The sequence below is a fragment of the Pantherophis guttatus genome, chromosome 1, assembly GCF_059756535.1.
Source record: "Pantherophis guttatus breed Tessera chromosome 1, ASM5975653v1, whole genome shotgun sequence".
In the NCBI taxonomy this organism is placed as follows: Eukaryota; Metazoa; Chordata; class Lepidosauria; order Squamata; family Colubridae; genus Pantherophis; species Pantherophis guttatus.
In genome coordinates, this window is record NC_142063.1 from 262,228,533 (window position 1) to 262,251,473 (window position 22,941).

At 37.4% G+C, this 22,941-nt stretch overlaps 1 protein-coding gene across 2 annotated transcripts in view; it reads left to right on the plus strand.

The window, feature by feature from the left end:
* Positions 1-22,941, plus strand: part of UTRN (utrophin) — a 370,975-nt gene that overhangs the window by 38,447 nt on the left and 309,587 nt on the right. For both annotated transcript variants that reach the window (XM_060692261.2, XM_087882841.1), the window contains exons 3-7: positions 9,376-9,437; positions 16,523-16,615; positions 17,282-17,359; positions 20,016-20,108; positions 21,980-22,152. In XM_060692261.2, coding sequence (XP_060548244.2) covers positions 9,376-9,437; positions 16,523-16,615; positions 17,282-17,359; positions 20,016-20,108; positions 21,980-22,152 — 499 coding nt within the window. The remainder of the gene's footprint in view (positions 1-9,375; positions 9,438-16,522; positions 16,616-17,281; positions 17,360-20,015; positions 20,109-21,979; positions 22,153-22,941) is intronic.

Here is a 22,941-nt window from a genome sequence, read left to right on the forward strand (position 1 = left end):
TGCTAGGGTTTGACTGGAGCCTCTGAATTGGACAATATTGCTTTGATCTTGTGCCTGTTTTTCTGGCTGTTCATTTGCTTCTGAAGATGTTTGGGGGGCTTTTAAAATCCTAAATGATTTGGGATTATAATGCCTATCTCAAGGAATATATTTCTCTCCGTGACCCTGCTTTAGATTCTTCAGACCAGGTATGTTTCCTCCATTGAGATAAGAGGTGTAGATATAGAGGCATACAGATTTTTAGGTAAAATATGAAGGCATGGGTTATTTTCAGGTTTATTATTATTGTTATATGATTACATGTTGCCCAGAAGAGCCAAGGGATGAAAGCCAGTTCATTCATGTCTTTGTCTTGTGAAATTTATATTTTAAATCAAAATACTACATTTAATATAAATAATATTGTAGAATAATTAAGATAGGTATAGGACAGAAGGGAGTAGGAAAGAAGGAGCTATAAGCAACTGAAAACATAGTTCTTGTATTATTATTTAAATAACTCTGGATGAAGTTGGTAAAATTGGGATAATCTGCAATAGAATAAATTTGAAATACAATTTTCCATGTATAGAAATCAGTGTGGGAACAATACTGAATTCTTCCTGATTTCTGAGACTGACAATTCATAAAATGCTATTTGATATCTGATGGATATAGAATATAGAAGCAGTATCAATATTGTTGCAAATGGTTACAGATTTAATTTGCCTCCCATCTTCTGACTGGAGCTGCATAGAGTAATTAAATAAAGGAAGGAAGAAAGTACTTTCCATATACACTGTAACCATGCAACATTCACAGTGGAAAAGTTACATTTTGTTCCATGTCTCACTTTCTTTTTCACATAGTTCTAGCTGATTTAACTTGGATAAGGGAGCTGTTTTAATTCCCCAAGCTCTTTTAGTGGGGTTTCTCTTCTTTCTTTCTGCAAACACTTGAATACTTGAGATACAATAGTAGCCAACATGACTTGAATAGAAAGAAAATGCAACAAACAGTCTGTTTCTAAGAGTAATTAAACCTTTGAACCTCTTGTTTGCCCAGTTTATGTTTTGCTCCTGACTTGCACATGCTGTGGTTTCTAGACAGATGTAGCAATTGAAGGAAACTAGTCTATTTGTTAACTCATAAGTTATTAAAAATTGGATACAATAGAGTTTCTTCCTGCTCAGTTTTTTACTTACTTCAGGAAACTGTTACTTATGATTCAGAGTTTCTCTTTCTATTGGCGCAGATATATATATATAATTTTGATTTATATGCTGCCCTTCTCCGGAGACTCAGGGCGGCTTACAATGTGTTAAGCAATAGCCTTCATACTTTTGTATATTTTATACAAAGACAGCTTATTGCCCCCACAAACCGGGTCCTCATTTTACCTACCTTAGAAAGGATGGAAGGCTGAGTCAACCTTGAGCCTGGTGAGAATTGAACTCGCAGTAATTGCAGGCAGCTGGAAGCTAAATACTACCTTTAACAGTAGCATTAGTCTGCTGCGCCATTCAGGCTCCTATATATTAGGCATATTATCTAAGTTTGAATTGAAAGAACTGTCCTTTTTGAGCAAGTATTGTTGCTTGATATAATTAATGATTATAATAATATATTAATATTATATTAATATTATAATATAATAATCATTGGAAAGAGCAACTGATAAGATACTACAGTGTATACATTTCTGCAATAGATTCACCTTATGGTTTTTGATAAAGATAAAGATGCATAATCATATATGCACCACTGAAAATCATGTTGTTTGACTTAGTTGGCTTTATAAATCAGTAAATTAAAATAAAATAACAAAATAATCTTTGTCCTGCCTTGATATATAGTTTATATAGCTTAATATTAAGTTTAAAGGGAGATAAAGTTTCAGCTGTATGGGAATTTGCATTTTCAGAAAGGTCTTCCCTAGCTCCTTGTTTTCCTGTCTGATATTTTGAGATAGGGAGCTTTTGGGGATATGTGACAAATCCCTATCGAAATATTAAGAATCCTCTTATCTCTAGATATCCTTGTTTTCTTGATACAGGATAGTGATTGGACAATGGTATGTATGCCATTGTGAGAAGATCTGGGAGGAAGGATTTCAGAAGCAAATCAACTAGCCTGGATAGCTCTGCAGACAAGGCACTGTAATTTAACACCAGCTGTCTGCAATTAAAGTAAGTTCAAATCTTGCCAGGCTCAAGGTTGACTCAGCCTTCCATCCTTTCTAAGGTAGGTAAATTGAGGACCCAGTTTGTGGGGGCAATAAGCTGACTTTGTATAAAATATACAAAAGTATGAAGGCTAATGCACTGTAAGCCGCCCTGAGTCTCTGGAGAAGGGCGGCATATAAATCAAATTAAAAAAAAAACAACTAGAAATATTTAGTACTCTCCAACTTGACTTAATTACTTGTTAGATTCTTCCCCCTCTCACCTCTACAAGTTCAAGACAATATACATTGTATTTCCTTTTCTCGTTTTCTTTGCACAACAATAGAGAAAACAATCTGGACTACCATTATATGACAGCAACCCACTGGCTCATAATGTGGCTACTGTAAATACAGGAGCTAGTGCTGCCATTTCATACTGCTTGCTTCCCAAGCAATAAAACTACAAACCATAGTTTTATAATATGATGAAGTATGCTTAAATTGTTGCACTTGGTTTAAAACAAGTTTTCATTAAATTAGGTTGGATTTATGCCATAAAAACATTGTAGGATTGTAGCTGTAGTAACTATTCCTATTTTCTGTTGGTCTGATTAGTTTTCAGGAGAATTCTTCTGCCAGTTCAGGAAATTAGAGCACTGCCATATAAAGAGAGAGTGGTATAAAGAGAGAAATCATGCATACTTTCTTACGCATTATTTGAGTGTACTTAATTGTAAATTAGAATGCTTCATGGTCTTTAGGATTAAAGATAGGGTGGAAGTATTCTGCTTCAGAAAATAAATGGTACTCTTCATTTAGCAGTTAATCATAATTAGTAGTCTTCATTTCTTCAGAGTGGAATCTTTAATGTTAGATAATGGAATATAAGTACACTTGATTTGCATTTTCAGGATGATGAAAATGATGCCATCTTTTTGCCAAAATATGATTTTGTCTCTTTCTCTGTGTCTGGTAATTCCATGTGGTAAAGCATGTGTGGGTAAGTTATTATGGGTTGGAAACATACTTATTTTTTTTATAGAAAGTTGATAGGATTTGCTATTGGTATGATTATGTCACAAGATTATGGGCTGAAGTATTACACATTGCAGGGATATTGAAGCTCATTCAGATAATCTGTTTTAATGCTTAATGTTGTATCCCCCAAAGAAAAACAAGTGCATTTTTGCCACTAAATTTAGCTCACTGGTACAATAAAAGAGTTTAATTTCAAAGTATTTCCATGACCATCTGATCGTAATTTGGCACCTTCAGATAGGACTGTGATTCCCAGAAATCTGAGTCAATTCCTTGGGAGAGCTGTAATCCAAACATATCTGGAAGGTTCCAGTTTGTCAAGTTTAGTGTATGTGTCAATCTGTATAATCTGCAAAGTCCATGCCAGGTTTGGACAATAACTTTGGCCATTAAGAAATGAATGAAGAATCGGGTTATGTAGCACATTTCATTGCATAGATTGACATAATGTCATTCATAATAGTCTTTGGGTGTATTGCTTTACATTCCGAATCAAGTAAATATTAACTATAGTTTAATTTGGATGAAAGACCACCTGTGAGATGTTTCTGAATACTCACAACAGCTTGGCAGTTTTAAACTTTTATCAGCTCAAAGGTTTTGAGAAAATGCAGGGCTTTGTGCTATTGGACCAAAAGAAAGTTCAAAAGTGAGAAGAATGGGCAGTATCAAAGTGATACTGAAGAATGATATGTGGCAGTTATATGTGTCTATACAAGTACTTTTTATTGCCATTTGTTCAACCACAGTTTGAAGTTACTATGGCACTGAATGAAGTGACTTAACAGTTAATTTTCGAAGATATAGCCGTTGTAACACTTCCATGGTCACATGATCAAGTTCGGATGATTGGCAGCCCACTCCCATTTATGATTAGGATCGATTACAGGGATGCTTCAGATCCTTCCACCTGCCTGTCTCTCTCTGCCTACCCCCCACCATAGCTGCCCTTTTGGATGCTCTGCCTAGAGGCATTTTTTGGGGGTGGTGGCCCAGGGCCCTCAGAAATCTCAGCCAGCTGCCACCACCCAGGCCTCTGCTTCAGGCTCAGTGTAACCTGCCCCATTGCTGAGGATCTCAGCTTTAAGCCGTCACTCTGGTCAGCCACCCCAATGCCACAGCACAAAGCCTCAGCTGCCCCACACTCTGCAGGCTCTGCTGTGCCCAGCTGACCTTCACTGTGTTCCTGCTACTGCCGACAGAGATAAATGATTAATCTTTAGCTTTCTCATCTTTCTAAAACAGGGGTCTCCAAACTTGGCAACTTTAAAACTTGCAGACTTCAACTCCCAGAATTCCTCAGCTAGCTAATTCTGGAATTTGCTAAGCTGGAGAGCCCTGTTCTAGAATAATTAGAAGAATTACAGTGGGTGGAATACATAGGTAGGTTTATTAGCTTATTGGTAAAGTTTCTTGTCAATGTCTTAACATGCTTACATTGATGAAGCTGATTTTTCCATCTGATTAAAGATGTTCTTACCCATTGATTGACTTATGACAAAGAATCTGCTTGTGATCAGTGATGCAACAAAATGCCACACTTAAATAGAATAGGATTATCTTGAATTTATATGAATTTGAGATTAGATAATAGATGGACTCATATAGTATATTGTATTAATATCATAGCATTTTAGCTAAGGTTTGTTGAAGAAGCCAAAAGGATTGGGGTTCACATATAGCAATAAACAAGAAACTATGGTTTGTAAATGACAGAGCTGGTTTTATATATATGCTATTCTAATGATAGATAAATCATAAATATGCTCAAATATGAATTTAGTGACCTAAGTAACCAATATAGAATTGGTTTACTTTGTCCCATAGCAATTAATCCTGCAGGGAACTCAGGACTGGGGTTAATGGGATCGATTGACAGCTAAGATTTCAAGGTTAATGAGTGGTTAATTAGAATATAAGGACGTACTGAAGTTTGTTACCATTTACTGAAACCACAAGAGATTATTATGCAAGATGCTTGACATGAAATCTTCCTTTTCATCTTCTTCTAATTCCTTACTAATAAGGCATATACACTGCTCTTCTATGATCAGAGCACTGAACTCCATGTATATAGCTGGTTCAAGGCACACTGGTGTTTTAGAAAGCTCTTAAATCTAGTGTGAAGTATGGTTTCTAAGGCATATTTTATAGAATGGCATCATTTGCCAATCAAACCATTGTGGCTTAGACAACAAATTATGATAAATGAAATGATAGCTAGGCACACTGTGTAAACATAATCACAGAATCTAAGTAAACAAAGGTGTGTTTGCATTTGATTTAAAAATGATTCTTAGATATTCTTGTGCTTGTGATATTTGCTCACAAATGAATGGGCTTGAAATGACTTGAAATGATTCCATGGGTCCAGAGGTGGTATTTAGCAGCTTCTGACCAGTTCTGGAGAACTGGTAGCAGAAATTTTGAGTAGTTTGGAGAACCGGTAACTACTACCTCTCACTGGCCCCGCCCCCATCTATTCTCTGCCTCACGAGTCCCAGCTGATGGGGAAGAAATGGGGATTTTGCAGTAACCTTCCCCTGGAGAGGGATGGGAATGGAGATTTTACAGTATCCTTTCCCTGCCATACCCATCAAGCCATGCCGACCAAGCCATGCCATGCCATGCCATGCCCACCAAGCCACGGCCACAGAACCGGTAGTACAAATTTTTTGAATCCTACCACAGCATGGGTAAACATGAAGACATCCCTTTTTTACTTCCACGATCCCATGCTCTTTCTAGTAGTCAAGCTATCTTTTGGGGTTTTTGACTTTTTTTTTTAAATGCAAAAGTAAATTCTTTAATAATTGGATCTTGGAAAAAGAACTTTTGCCAGTTGAGCAATCCTATTAGCAACGATTGTCATCTAAAGCAGAGAATCATGTTTAAAAATAATACTGAATAATATAATAAAAGGCATTGCCCAACTTATTAATATTTATTGCATTTTTATGCAAAAAGGATTCATGGAAATACCAAAACTAGAGGACACGTGGCTGTGTTTATGTATTCATTATTATTTATTACTTTGCAATCACTATTTGATTAAACTATTTATGCCTCACTTTTATTTCCTGCTGTCTGGATTGAATTGCTGTCTGAACAATTTACAAAATAAAAACAAAACAAAACCTGTCTGCCTTGAAAGTTACAAGGTAAATTAGACTTTAAATAATTCTCCCCAAAGAAGGAAAACAAACTAGAGAAAGAGGAAAAGCAAAGAGTACCTGGAGAATGAATTTAGCTTTGGGCTTCTCACGCACTAGGATTTTGTTGAATATATTGAAGCTTGGAATGGGCTAATTAGTTCCCCAAAGTTACTGTTGTGATGGGAGTTGGCAAGGAAAGGAGTCAGTGCTCAGTTGTTCTTGTAAGGATCTACTGAAGCTCTCCGCTGGGTGCAGTTTTTCTTTTTTGGCAGTGGGCTTCATTTCTAGCATTGCTATTCCAGCCTACAGTCTTTTCTGCATAGTCTTTCCTTGCAGCTGTCATCCAAAACTATAAGCAAAAGATTATTGTTTCATCTAGATGAAGAAATGTTTAAAGTAGAAAGTGCTATTGTTATTCAGATGTTATTACCATCAGACCTCGAGGAAGCACAGCTGTCATTGCCCGTGTCCGCTCACTGATCCATTTAGAGGTGATGAGGGCTTAGAATTCAACAATTATCTAAGGCAGGGGTGTCAAACTTGCATTGTCACGGCGTTGTCACATGACATATCGGGACTTTTTTCCCCTTCGCTAAACCAGGCGTGGGTGTGGCCAGCGCATGACGCATCTGGCCCGCGGGCTGCGAGTTTGACAGCCCTGATCTAAGGGTTGGTTGTGGGTTTTCCACCCCTGTGCTAAATGTTTTAAACAGCAGACTGCCTTCTCTTATATATGTTTCTTAATTATTCATTAAGATCATCATTTCGATTTTGGATGCAAAATGAATGCCTGGTATCCTCTAGACTTGAAATCATAAAATGCATGAGCTGGAAGGTACTATAAGTCATATAGTTTAACCCAGTGGTGAAATCAAATTTTTTTTAACTACCAGTTCTGTGGGTATGGCTTGGCGGGCGTGGTGTGGCTTGGTGGGCGTGGCGTGGTAGGCGTGGCAGGGACGGATACTGCAAAATCTTCATTTCCACCCCACTCCAGGGGAAGGATACTGCAAAATCTCCATTCCCACCCCACTCCAGGGGAAGGATATTGCAAAATCACCATTCCCACCCCACTCCTGGGGGAAGGATATTGCAAAATCTCCATTCCCACCCCACTCTGGGGCCAGCCAGAGGTGGTATTTGCCAGTTCTCCAAACTACTCAAAATTTCCACTACCGGTTCTCCAAAACCTGCTGGATTTCACCCCTGGTTTAACCATCTGCTGCAGGAATCCACTGCATCTCACTTATTTTGGCCATGTCATATGGGGTAATTTACTGGAGAAAGCAATTATGTTGGGAAGATTTAGAGGTAAAAGGAAACCAGGCTGCCAAAGAATATGATGGCTGGACACTATTAAATCTGACACCATAGAACAATTCAAAGAAGTAGTACAAGATTGGAAGAAGAATTGCCAAGAGTTGGACACAACTGAATGGATAACATCATCATCATCATCATCATCATAAATCATCATCACCATTTAAAAACATTTTAGTGAAGGTGGATCTACTACTGATGTACTTACCAGCTCTTGCTATCATTAAATTCTTCTTAATATTCAGGCCAAATTTCCTTTCTTTTAATTTGAACCCACTAGTCTTTGACCTTCTCTCAGTTCCAACATAGGACAGGTCTGCTCCACCAGTACATCATGTCCTTTTTGATATTTGTAGATAAATATCATATATTCTCTTAAATTTCTCTTATTGGATTATGGTTTCTGTCATTTGCAACAAAATAATGTGATTATTGTGCTAGTTGGGGATAACAAGAACTAAACTGCTGCACACATAAGGCACCAGTGTGAGAAGGACGGCTCTATAGGATAGGATCGTGTCAATTCTACTGCTATAAAATTCCCTGCCTAGAGGCATGTCTTAAAATCCCACCTGTTGTCTCTTAAATGGCATGTTGAGACAGTTCACACAAGCATTTGGATGTGCATGATGGTTCTCTAGTGATTTATGTTTGTTAGTTGATGTTTTTATGGATTACTGATTTTTTTTAATGAGGTAATGTATAAAAATTAATGAATAATTTGGCCGTTCAATTCTTCAGTTCTGCCTGGACAGTCTGGGGGAGGGTTGATGCATATAGATTAGAGCAGTATAATCCCAAGGCAAGCAAATGGAAGCTTGTTATTCTGCAGCATTCTTGGTCTTGTGATTATTGAAAACCCACAGGCTAATTCCTGCTTTTACTTCTAAATTCCTTAAGCAATTAAAGGAAAGGGGGAATTTTAAGAACTAGTTAAAAAGAATGTTGACCTTTGTGTCTTAATATAATGGATGATGTCAGAATGAGTTTGATGTTCCAAGCACATTTTGAAATAAGCAATATTAGTCTCAAACTTATGTTTGATAAAAGTAAAAGGAGTGAACCAAAGCAAAGAAGAAAGAGAAGCCTAACAAATGATTTCAGTGTTTTGTTTCAGCAGAGAGAGAAATCTAACTTTGATATCACATTTTTTGGGGGAAACAATGTTTAATCCAGAGAAAAAGAGGTGAAATATCCAGATATCAGTAAATACTATCTTCTACCTTTGTGGAAGGTAATTAAGGGAATTATCTCTGTGGGAGGAAATTAAGAGGACTTTCTGATTGCCTGTTAAGAGCTTCAGGGTTTGAAGCATTTCAGCCCCGTGAAACTCAGGAATTTGATAGCTCTTTCTTAGTAATTAGTTTGTATGAGCTCTCCAGAAGTTATCAGTCTTCAGAATTTGCTTCTCCTGAAAAGATTAACAGTTTGTTTTTGAGAACTCTAAGAAAAATTTTGGTCAGGAGGTGCAGAAAATCTGTTCTCTTTATGAACACCAGTTTACATTCTGATAGGGACATATATTATCCTTGAATTATGAGAGTCATTTAGCTTGAAAATCATATTCCAATCTAAAATGTTTCCTCATGTTTCCATGTTCAGATAAACCTCTGGTTTTTTCTTGACAACTTTTCCTGGAAGAAAAATTTTTGGCTGGTATACCATTGCATAAAACTGAGAACGATATTTACATTTCTTAACTCTGTTATTTTCTAGATGAGCACAAAGATGTACAAAAGAAAACCTTCACCAAGTGGATAAACACTCGTTTTTCAAAGGTAAGGATGGCTCACAGTGGCTATTTTTTAATCTCTTGTCTTCCAGATGTATTGAAGTTCCATGTGAGAGCATCAGGTTGAAAAAGGCTAGCTTAAGTTATGTTCAGTAAAACATAGCACCTTCAGTTATGCATTGGATTAAAATATATTCTGATTCTAGATCCCCAGCAATATTTGTTTTGCTCTCTCCCTCTTTCTCCATTAGAAGGGCTTCGTATTACCTGCAACCTAATTGTGCTAATCACCCTTTAAAACGGCCATTTTCTTTGCCACTGAGTTCCTTCTTCTCCTGCTCAGCTCCAGTTTGCAGGATTTGGTTAATGCATAACTTTTTGAAATACCTTTTGTTATAAAGGGCCCAGTAATAGACTGCATACATTATATGTTTCTTGAAAGCTGCCTGTGTTGGCAGAACCTTCTCCAGAGATTCTGACCTTTCTGGAAACAAATGTTTGATTCATTGTCTTTTAAAAGCCGCATGCAGAAATTCTACAGTCCTTTTCAGAGAAGTATGGCATTGTCAGCAGTGTTGTTGGGATTTCGGCCAATGTCAGAATTGCAACTCCAAAGTAAATCTTTTGCTTTTTCCAGCAATAAACAAAGTTATTTCATATCCAGTAATGTGTATGGGTATGGGTGCTCAATATGACCTTTTTGCCCAGTGGAAGATCTCAGTTAAATGCAAGGTTCAGTAACTTGTATAGGATGTTCCCTTGTAGATTTGGCTGTATCTATATGCATTGACCATGTAGTGTTTCTCTACTGCAGGCGTGTCAAACCCGATTTCGTTGAGGGCTGCATCAGGGTTGGGTTTGATCTCGGAGGGTCGGGTGTGCATGGTCGGGGTGGGCATGATCATGGTGGGCATGACATAGGACTCGTGTCGGGGCCACCTGTGACTTCCCTGAGACCCTTCCTCACTCTCATTATAATCTCCTTCCTTCCTTCCTTCCTTCCTTCCTTCCTTCCTTCCTTCCTTCCTTCCTTCCTTCCTTCCTTCCTCCCTCCCTCCCTCCCTCCCTCCGTCCCTCCCTCCCCTCATCATTCTCCTTTCTTCTTCCTTACCCTCTTTCCTTATTTTTCCTTCCTTGCTCTCTTCCCATCTTCCCATCTTTTTCTTTGTCTTTCCCTTTCTATTTTCCTGTCCCTTCTTATATGCTCAAATGCAAAAGGGAAAACATTTCTCCTTTTGTTTTTAGTTTGTTTTGTTAGTCCTCTGCCAGCAAAAATGGAGCTCAGGGGGGCTGCGCGCACCCCCCCGTGCCCCGTTTTCGACTGGGATGGCCTCCTGCAGTCCTCTGCCAGTGAAAATGGAGCTCGGGGATACTGTGTGCAGATGTCTCAGGCTCCATTTTTGGCAGGAAGACCTCCTGCACCCCTTAGCCAGTGAAAACGGAGCTCTGTTTTTGCTGGCAGAGGCACCACAGGCCGGTCCTTTGCTGGCCCCGGTGGCCAGATCTAAGCCTTAAATTTGACATCCCTGCTCTACCGAGTACAGATAGACTTAGGTAGACTACAGATATACTCAATTTACAACCATTTGTTTAGTGAACGAAGTTACAACCTTACTGAAAAAAGCAACCTGTGACCATTTTTCAGACTTACAACTGTTGTAATATCCCTGTGGTCACATGATCAAAATGTAGGCTCTTGACAACTGTCATATATTTATGACAGTTGCACTGTCCCAGGGTCATGTGATCACCATTGTGACCTTCCCAGCTGTTTTTCGACAAGGGAAATCTATGTGTGTATGTGGGGGAAGCCAGATTTGCTTAACAACTATGTGATTCACTTAACAATTCCAGTGATTTGCCTAAAAACTGTGGCAAAAAAGGTTGTAAAAGGGGACACAATTCATTTAACAACTGTCTTGCTTAGAAGTAGAAATTTGGGGCTCAATTGCAGTTATAAATTAGAGATTGAATGTAGCTGTAAGTTCTATAGCATAGAACTAAGGTTGGGTGTTTGCAGTCCCTATTTCTTATCTATATATGTTAGATATTATTAGCGTTGATGGCACTGTGTCTCAAAGTAGCCTATGCCCTATGGCTTACTGTAAAACATCTCTGATCTCTGATTAGTAGTGGGTTTCAATTTTGGCCACTACCAGTTTGCTTGTGGGTGTGCGTGCGTGATGCTTCTGCGTATGTGCAGAGACGTCCGGGTGGGTGGGCGGAACCTCGCACTGCCGCTACCGGTTCGCCCAATCTGGGGTGAACCGGTAGCAACCCACCACTGTCTCTGATATGGTTTTTGCTTAGCAATGGAAGTTCTGGGCCCAATTGTGTTTGTAAGTCAAGGACTACCTGTAGTATTAGCAATAAATATTTCTTCCTCCCCTTCTGCACATTCAGTAAACTGCACTTATTGAGCAGTTTATTGGATGACAAAGTAAATAGCAGCTCCTCTCTCTTGGTTCCTATAACCACCGTAGATACTCAACAAATAATGTGGAAATTTTCTTTGGGTCTCCTCTGAGTATATCACTTTGCTCTTTCTTAAAGCACAAATGTATTTGTTCAGGCTTCCAGGTAGCTCTGAAGAAGAAGAAAAAAGATTCCAATGCAGAAGCATCTTTTTTTAGGCATAGGCAGGAGAGAAAAACTCTTTAAGTACACAGTGAGCAATTATATTAACTTCCCTAATTAAGTTGCTTAAGTGTAATTAAGTAGGAATTAAATGACATTTAGTTTATATGCTGGTCCACCTGCTTCTCTGTCTTCCTGTTGGAATTTAGCTTTGGCCCATCAGTCAAAGGCCAGGTGTAGTCCTCAGCTGGAGACGGTGCACGCCTCTGCTTTAATGCTACTTAATATTCATCAACAGCGAGGAAACCGGGGCAGGATTTGACAGCACAAATGCAAGATCTGCCTCAGTACAGAAAACCTAGGTTAGCACCTTTTGAAAATAAGTGAATTAAAACATGGATGACTACCCAAAAAGCTTCTTTGTTCTGTTCTCTGTTAAAAGATAGTTTAACTTGGATTAAACTCAAATTATAAATCAGAAGTCAACAATTAATAGTGTGCAAATGGATTTGCCATAAGGGTAACTGCAGCACCCAAGCTGCTCTGGGGATATTCAACCTTCAACCCCTCTTCTTGTTTGTTTAATTAGCTAGAAAAATTAGTTTGATTCTGCTCATAGTTTGTAAACGGATTTGAAGTCATGTTTTTACATTCTGCTTTCTAGCCAATCTTTAACTGGAGTTCTGGTATTAAAATCAAAATTAAAATAAATGATTTCGCAGAAAGGGAAAGATATCCAGAAGTAGCTCATATGGATGAGCGTATGGATTTGCTCTTTAATGGGATGTCTTTGTGTGAGCTATTGAGGTTTCTCTATAAAATTTCAAAATTATGACGGATAAAATGAAGAAGTACAGGACATGCTTCCATACACTTCAAAGGGGATACACATAATCTTGATTGGACTAGAGACGTGATTCTGAGAGCTTTGATTTCACTTGGATAGCCTTTAGAAATCAGGTTGTTTTCAATTATGGTTTAAACTTTAAACAGTATTTTGAAAGACAAGCCTGTTTTTCCTTAGCATCATGGGAGTAAATATAGTTGTTGCTGTTCATTTCTGTTTTAGAAATAATCTATTATATATGAGTTTTTCCTGTACTATCATTAAAATGAATAAATAAACTAACTGAACTATTTTTTGTTTTTGTTTTGGTCACAAGTATATCAAAGAGCAAATATCCAGCTCTCCCAAAACCTCAACAACATTTAATTTGTTGCTTTCTTGAATAAGTGGAATGCAAACAGGAATTCAAGCAGAAAAATAAACAGAAAGCCACAATAAAATGCTTCTCATTTAAGATGGTGCACTAAATTTAGATGCTGGCAAAATGCACTGTATTTTATTTACTGAAACTGCTCTTCTCTTGCGTAGTGACCTTTCTGCTTTGTGAATCGTTTCCCACATCAAATTCTCATGCTTTGGGTACATCAAATGGAAAATCTTGACACAGATATCAAAGTACCATATTTAGATTACAGAACATGAATTAGAAATTAGTTTTCTATCTATGTACTGGAAATCTTTCCTTTCCTGAATAATAAATAGCCAGTAGCAATAATCTTCATGTTTGGTTCTTATGAGGAGGAAAGTTTAATAAGAAGTTGATAAGAAGTTAATGTAATTAAGAGCTAAAGGAACTTCATGCTTCCCCCTTTTTAATATGTTTTATTAAGGTACTCTTTGAGTACATTCAGTCTTTCTAGCCTTCCACATCCATTTTTGCTGCCATTAGGAAACAGGACTAATTGTCTGTATTGGTGGATATGATGGTTGTTTCCAGTTTATGAACATAGTTTAAGATCAAAAACTTAGAGGTTCCTAATACTACTCAATATCCAAGTTCCTATTGATTCATGACTGCTATCTTCAAATAATTTCCCTAAGCACTTTTATACAGTTCCATCAGTCAGCTCATGTGGCTTGCCTTGGCTATACCCAGGTAGGTCTGATACTGAAATTTCTTCCTGAATTGACACACATTCCATAAAGAAAAGAGTTTCAAATTATTTATCACTGATGCTACCCATAAATAGAACTTTAAAAAAAATTCTCATCCGAATATAGTTTAAATAATATCCTTCCACAACTTAGTCATATTTCTGCATTAAGGTATTTTGTAAGCTGATTAACTAAATTTCAGGTATTGAGGGCCTGTGAATTCAAACTGACTTTGCCTTGTGTTAAATTTGTTGTTGGGTGACTTAGAAGGAATTAATATAGATAAAGGAAAACAAACCGGTGATAGATTGGAAACACTCAAGCTTAAGCTAAACAAAGAGTGGAAGCAAGTGAAAGAGTGTAAGTTATTTGTGATAGACTTTTTCCCCAAAAAGAAGAATGCATTCTTTGTGAGCTTTATCTACATAAAGTAGGCTTTTTCAAGCTTGAATCATGATCTTATTGAAGAGGGACGTGCAGCAGAGAACCAAGTTCCTAAATACACTACTTCTTCTTATTGCATAATGTAGCACTTAATCTTTCCAGATATAGCTTGCTTAGGCTACAGAGGATGACAATCTGAGATGGGAATGAGGGTTTGGGGGCAGGGGACATTTGTTTATCTTTTATACCTTATCATTTCATCTCAAACTGGAAACTTATTTTTTATGAACAGTTCTAGAGTATGACATTTCCATATCTGGAAATGATACTGTCCAAATTATTCTCTTTTCTCCCTTATAGTCATTCCTTGGCTAGGTTGCAAGGAGATGCTTTGAAATTATTGATTACAACTTGACTTATAACTGCAATTGAGCCCAAAATTTATGTTGCTAAAAGAGACAGTTTAGAATTTAGAATTCAGAACAACAGAGTTGGAAGGGACCTTGGAGGTCTTCTAGTCCAAACCCCTGCTTAGGCAGGAAACCCTACACCACTTCAGACAAATGGTTATCCAATATCTTCTTAAAATCTTCCAGTATTGGAGCATTTACAACTTCTAGAGGCAAGTTGTTCCACTGATTAATTGTTCTAACTGTCAGGAAATGTCTCCTTAGTTCTAAGTTGCTTCTCTCCTTGATTAATTTCTACCCATTGCTTCTTGTTCTATCCTTAGGTGCTTTGGAGAATACTTTGACTCCCTCTTCTTTCTAGCAACCCCTGAGATATTGGAACACTGCTATTATGTCACCCTGGTTCTTCTTTTCATAAGACTAGACATATCCAGTTCCAGCAATCTTTCTTTATATGTTTTATCATCAAGTTCCCTAATTATCTTTATTGCTCTTCTCTGCACTCTTTCTAGAGTCTCAACATCTTTTTTACATCATGGCAACCAAAATTGGGAACAGTATTCCAAGTGTGGCCTTACCAAGGCATTATAAAGTGGTATTAACACTTCACGTGATCTTGATTCTATCCCTCTTGTTTATGCAGCCTAGAACTGTGTTGGCTTTTTTGGTAGTTGCTGCACATTGCTGGCTGATATTTAAGTGATTGTCCACTAGGACTCCAAGATCCCTCTCACAGTCATCACTATTGAGCAAGGTACCACATATACTGTACCTGTGCATTTTGTTTTTCTTGCCTAAATGTAGAACCTTACTTTTTTCACCATTGAGTTTCTTTTTGTTAGATAGTGCCCAATGTTCAAGTCTGTCAAGATCCTTTTGTATCTTAAGCCTATCTTCTGGAGTGTTGGCTATTCCTGCTAGTTTGGCGTCATCTGCAAATTTGATGAGTTCCCCATCTATCCCCTCTCCAAATCATTAATGAAGATGTTGAAAAATACTGGGCCTAAAACAGAGCCTTGGGATACCCCACTGAATACCTCCCTCTATGTAGATGCAGTTCAATTGAGAACTACATGTTGATTGCCGTTTGTCAGTCAGTTGTTAAGTGAATCACTGCAGTTGTTGATAACATGGTTGTTAAGTGAATCTGGCTTTCCCATTAACTTTGCTTATTAGAAAGTTGTAAGAGGGGAATCACATGAGCTAGGGGCACTGAAGCCATCATAAATATGAGTCAGTTGCCAGCATCTGAATTTTTATCATGTAACCACTGGGATGCTGTGATGGTTGTAAGTTGAATAATAGTCATAGTCACTCTTTTTCAGTGCCCTTTTAACTTCTAACAGTCACTAAATGAACAGCTGTCAGTTGAAGATTACCTATATCTACTGCTTCTATAGTGGCGTTTCACTCCTGCAGGGGAGAGCTGGATTTCCTTGCTTAAAGCTTAAAGACTAGTTTTTCATCATATAGTAGCACTCTACCAGTACCTATTATATGTGTTCTGGTGGTTTAATGTATTTAAAATAAATTCCCTAAAGTATTTCCTTGCAAGAGAAACCTCTGATTTTCCATCTCATTTCTGGGATACAAAATTTCTTCTAGTGCTACTCTTTTCCGTCTAAAAAATAGGAATATGTGAGAAAAACAGAGCACAGCCCTGTTATAAAGATCATGCTAAGAAATCTGGAATGCTATAACACGTGTAGATAATAGTATTTCAAGATGACATCTGACTGTAGTTTATCTTTTTATTTGTTTATGTTATATTTTGGACTCAGAAGTTATTTTTTAAAAATTATTTATCTTCTTTTATAGTTTGGAAAACAACCAATAAAGGATATATTCACAGATCTTCGAGATGGGAGGAAACTCTTAGATCTTTTAGAAGGGCTAACAGGGAATCCACTGGTAAGTGGTAATTACCATTATTATCACCATCTTGAAAAGATAATTTAAAATACTATGCCTTTGCTTATTTACAATATCAGAACCAGCATTCTGGCTTGGGAATTTTGGGAGTTGAAGTCCACACATCTTAAAAGTTGTCAAGGTTGAATAACACTGGTCTATTTTGCCTAGTGACAATTAGTTTAGCTAATTTTAGTATCGTCAGCAGGAAGCAAAATGAAATGTCAACGTTTTAAATCTATTTCTCCGACTGTTGGAAACAAAATTCTATTCACCCTGAATTTAGTTAGTTAACAAGAGCATTGATATGCATGGTTTGTAAATTCTGTTTCTACACCAGTTTTCAATTTTTAAACAAAATTTGTAAAATGGGCTTTGCTAAACTTATGCTTGAAGAGAGAAAAAGAATGCACACAACTAAAGTTTGCTACAGTGCATTTTGTACAGTATTGTTCTTAAAATGTTTTGACATATGTTGCCAAAATAATGCATACTGCAGGGTGTTGCAGTCCTGTTACTTGGATAAAGGAAAGGGATATGCATTCAGTTCAATTAGAGTAAATGTTCCAAAATCTGCATCATTGCTTTAATTGTGCTTTTCCTGAAAAGTTAATTGTAACAGTTATTATTATTTACATATTGTTTTCTCTTTTTCTTTTTGCATAGCTAAAAGAACGTGGAACTACTAGAGTCCATGCTTTGAATAATGTCAACAAAGTACTTCAGGTTTTACATCAGAACAATGTAAGTTTCTAAATTGCTCAGTTTTCTTGAAACTTGAGGGAAAAAGATAATTGTAAAATTGTTTTCTGAAAACTCTATCTTTGAGTAGGGATATGTGGACTAAAAATTTGTACAACTTAACATGCCTCCTTTCAATTTTCCTAGTTGCTTGTACTTTGCAGATAACAAAGTGTGCTATATGGCATGATCATTTACTGTAAGAAGTGAACTTGTATTTCTTGTTCTTGGAGATCCTAAGGGGCTGTAGATGGAAAGAATGAATATTTATTTTGTGAGGCTGAGCCAAATTGTAATTTTGTTTGTATAGACTTCAGTCTGTTCTCAGGTGCATTAGACTCATAAGATATGATGTTGATTCATTGGCTTGTAAGAAGTAATTATCCAATTAAATATTGCCTACTCTTAGACTTGGATACTAGCTTGACTCCATTTATCGAATTAAACACAACCACAGCACATGTCTTTCCTGATGCCTATATTCTTCTTTTACTCTGTACATTCTCCAGAATATGGAGACTGATCAGATGGAGCTGGCAGGTTCAGCTTCTGGAAATTGCCTTTTCCTTGTAACGTGACAAATTATTTATTTTCCCCAAGTTATTTTTGTTGTTAAAAACAATAGAAGGTAAATCCAGGCTCCCATATAATTGTCCTTTAGGAAAAAGCTTTGCTTTGGGAACGAGCTGGTAACATCAAGAAGCTAAAAGTGGTCAATTTACATTAGAAGATTTATAGTACTGACTCAGTAATAGAACTTTTTTATGGGAAAACATAAAAACTTTGTTTTCTTTTTACTGATAAGTATGTTGTGGCAATAACTTTGGAAATATTTGCAATGGAAAGGTTGCATTGATAGCATGAGAACTTTTATTTTGCAAAAAATGAAAGATTAGGAGTTTTATATAGTTTTGATTTGATTTGATTAATTTTTTTAATTTTTATATTTATGAATGAATGAATGAATGAATGAATGAATGAATGAATGAATGAAAATTTATATGGCCACCCAATTCACTCTCTATAAATCTGGATGGCTTAGAGGGGTAAAACCCCAGTACAAAAAGCAATACACCCACCTCAACCCACCTAGTGACAACAATCAGAAAAGCCACTTGATGGGCTCCATATCACTCTGGAATCTCCAAGCCTGTTGCCAGAACTATGTCTTCAGAGCTTGTAAAAAAGTGTCAAAGTGAGGGCCAATCTTATTTCCGCAGGGATGATGTTCCCACAAGTAGGAAGCCACCGCAGAGAAGGACTTTCTTCTTGATCCCGCTAGATCAGGGTGGTCAAACTCAATTTCATTGAGGGCCACACCAGGGTTGTCTTTGACCTTGGGGGTTGGGGGGGCGTGGCCAGGGTGGGTGTGGCCAGCTTGACATCACTTGTCTTGGGGTGTCTTGTGGTGGCCTGAGCATTCTGCCAGTGAAAACAGGCTCCCAAACTCAGTTTTTGGCTGAGACGGCCTCCTGCAACCCTCTGCCAGCAAAAACAGAGCTTGTGATGGCTGCGCGCAGCCCTCCTGAGCTCCATTTTCGCTGGCAGAGGCATCGCGGTCTGGTCCTTTGCTATTTCCAGGGTGACCCCGTAGGTCAGATCTAAACATCCTGCTGGCTGGATCCAACCCACCGGCCTTGAGTTTAACACCCCACGCTAGGTGGTCCTTCTTAAGAGGGGGGGACCCTTTGCATTCCCTGCCTCCTTACTCTTGTAGGTCAGGTATATATGATTGGGATAAATGGTCCTTCAAATACTCTGATCCCAAGCCATGTAGGGTTTTGAAGGTGATAACCAACACCTTGAATTGGACCCAGAAGCAAATTAGCAGCCAGTCCAGCTTCTGCAGGAGAGGTGACATGTGTGCACATCTAGATTTGCACAAAATCATGTGGGTCACCTTGTTTTGAGCCAACTGAAGCTTCTGGATACTTTTCAATGGCTGCCCCAGGGGTGAAATCCAATTTTTTTCCCTACCGGTTCTGTGGGTGTGGCTTGGTGGGCATGCAAAATCTCCATTCCCTCTCCTCCTGGGGGAAGGATATTGCAAAATCTCCATTCCCATCCCACCCTGGGACCAGCCAGAGGTGGTATTTGCCAGTTTTCCGAACTATTCAAAATTTCTGCTACTGGGTCTCCAGAACCTGTTAGAACCTGCTGGATTTCACCCCTGGGCTGCCCCATGTAGAAGCTCATTACAATAGCCAAAACAGGAGGTGAATAGAGCATAGGTAACTCTGAGTAGGGATTGTTCCAGGAAAGGTTGTAACTTATTCACAACTTGCAGTTGCACAAAAGCCCTCCTGATCACAACTGTTTATATTCTATTCATTAATTATGCCTTTATATTACACACTTTCATCTTCCTGCTGGTGTTTTTAAAGAAAATAATTTCCTGTGAATTGATCATCATATTGTCAGTATATTAAAATCAGCACATTATATAGTACTTCATTTGGTCTAAACTGAATTATTCACGTACAATTAAATCATTAAGTTACATAGCTGATTCCAGGAATGTGAGAAACCATGGTGAGAGTTATAGTAGAGTAACAGCTGATAGGCCATTGGTTCTCTATTCTCCACTTTCTACTAGTTCCATTAAAGTTTGCATGCCTTTGATTAAGAAGACATTTTCATTATTTGATAATATTTCCAGGTGGATCTGGTGAACATAGGAGGGACAGACATTGTTGATGGAAATCACAAACTGACACTTGGATTGTTATGGAGCGTAATTTTGCACTGGCAGGTGAGCAGATTTGATGCTTTTTCTCAGCCCATGTGTGTGAATCATTATTTTGCTGTAGAATGCATTGGTGGGTATTGGTGGAGTATTAGCTGGAGATGCTATAGAACTTTCACAGCAGCTGACCAATCAGTCTTGAATTTCTGGGTACTCTAAGCCAGTGTTTCTCAACCTTGGCTACTTTAAGATGTGTTGACTTCAACTCCCAAAATTCCCCAGCCACCTGGGAAATTTTGGGAGTTGAAGTCCACACATCTTAAAGTGGGCAAGGTTCGGAAACACTCCCCTAAGCAACAACTTGAAACATAGTGTGAAACTTCTTATAGAGTTTTCAGGTCCATCCCTTACGTACTTTTGTGCTACACTGCAAATCCTGTGCTAAAGAGACAGAATTCACATTGCAGCATCATGATGCACATTTTGTTATTTGCTTCCTTTTTCGCCAGTGCTGAAGATGCCATGTATAAAAAGACCTTTGTGTCCTGTGCTAATCTATGGGTTTGTGTTTAAAATGAGTATGGGCTTTGAAATTTCTGGACTTCCTCTTCCATCTTCTTTGTGTGCTATCTTCAGAACAATGATTTCCAGTCTATGGTCTGTAACTACAGTTAGTCCATATGGATATTACAGGTAGTTAGTGAGACGTAGTGAGATCATGTAATAATGTAACTTATGTAATGTAATATTTATAAAATAGAACTTATTTTAAAAAATTGAGCTAATGTTAAGAATTTGCAAGCTAGATTTTGAATTAATAATTTGAATAAACCAGAATTTCCTCCATTTAGACAACATAGGAAATGTTTGTTTGCCCCTTTGTTTAAACGAAATGGGAAGCAACTACTTTACATTTCTTAACTTCTCATGTGGAAGGGGTCAGGGAAGATAGATTTTTTTAATGTAAGTCTGATATTACAGCTGGAAATATCATTGGAACCAGATTTTATGTGTATGATAAAGATGAGATCCATTTAAAGTTATTTCTATAGTTTACAACTGAGTCCATTAGAGAATCTCTATTTATAATTTAGGTGTATTGGACAGAACAGAAATTTTGATTTGTTAAATCCCATTGCATTTCTGATTTTTGTTTGTAAATTAATTCATTGTTAACTGAGAAAGAAGGAACTTGAGCTATATGTCATACCTTATCAGTTCAAGATTGATTTATACTAGAGGATAGAAAATGTTTTAAATTTGAAACATGCTGTTTTCAGTTCAGTAAACTGATTCTTATTGGAAACATTTTTATGTTGTTTTAGAAGTATACTGTGCTCAAAATATTTATGGTATGGATGGAACGTCTCTGAACACTTCTAGTGAGGTCAAAACAACTTCTTGTGAACTCAGAATGGGATGCTTCAAGCTTGATTTGTTTGTGTATGAAACAATTTGCCTGCCTCCAAATTCTACTGCTTTTTCAGTTGATGGCATCCTAAATACTTCTAATGAAATATAATAATATAATAGTTATAAGAAACCATCAGATTATGTTCTGGGCCTTCCTTGTAGAAATATCCAAGAAAGCTATTCAAAGTGATTCCAAGGCTAAATAATTTGTTAATGGAAGACATTGATGTGTAAGCTTGGGAACCAGAGTAGGATTTTAGGGCAGGTACTCCAGTTTTCTTAATGTACAAATCTTATTAAGGGATACAGAGAACTTAGATTAAAGTGTAAAACAGAAGAATTAATATATGGTGTAATGAGATAGAAATAATGTTTTGAGTCTTCATTTGCTGTGGTATGGCGTAATTCAATATCTATTTCTAATATTTAACACTTTGCAGCGTTGTTTTAATGCTAAGATTGAGACAATGTTTTTTTGAGTCGTTCTAATTCTTTTTTATTGACACTTGGGCACTTCTTTTTAGGTTAAAGATGTGATGAAAGATATAATGTCAGAATTACAGCAAACCAATAGTGAAAAGATCCTGTTGAGCTGGGTGCGGCAGTCCACAAAGTCATATAATGAAGTTAATGTGTTAAATTTCACTACCAGCTGGACAAATGGGCTTGCCTTCAATGCATTGATACACAGGCATAGGTAGGTGGCTGCTTCCCAGCATCTGTAATATTATCATCCTGGAGGGAAAAGGATATTTTGCGTCAAATTGGACAATTTTAACAAAAGTTTCTAGGGATGATAGAAGGAAAGCTACCAGTGTAGCATTTCGTTACAGAGCAGAAAAACCTGTGCTTAGTTTTCAATAATTAATCCTTGGAATTATTTTAAAGCCATTTGGCACAGGTTAGGTAGAGAGAAAGCAGAGCATGTTTTAATGGAGTGGTTTCTAATTTGTATGAGAAGGCAATAAGCTTAATTTTCTGTCATTCTTTTTAAGAACAAACATGGAAAACATGAAGTACAAATACCTGTCTTTCTAATTTTACATGGAAAGATATAATAAACATTTTTTTCTTTGAAAATCTGATAATGTAATGACGTACTAATTGAAGTCCTACACCATCTACATACCGTAGATGCTGTAGGACTTCAATTAGTACATCATTGCATAAAGAAAATTAGTCATTTTGAGGGTATATGGATTCATAGACTTCATTCCTTGTAAATATAATCTGGACTAGGCATCATTGAAACCAGTTGAACAACTCTGAAATTATTCTTAACGGTTGAAACATGTTCCGTTTCATACGCAGCATGCAGCTGACTCTGCTTTTCCTTGAAGCAGAGAAGTACATGGGTTCTAATAAGAACAGGAGCAGTACATATTACATATTATGTAAATAACATGTGCTTCAACCCCATGTTTAGCTGTTCAGTGTTGTCATTTTTTGTTTATGAAAACAACATAGGCTCATGATGGCGAACCTA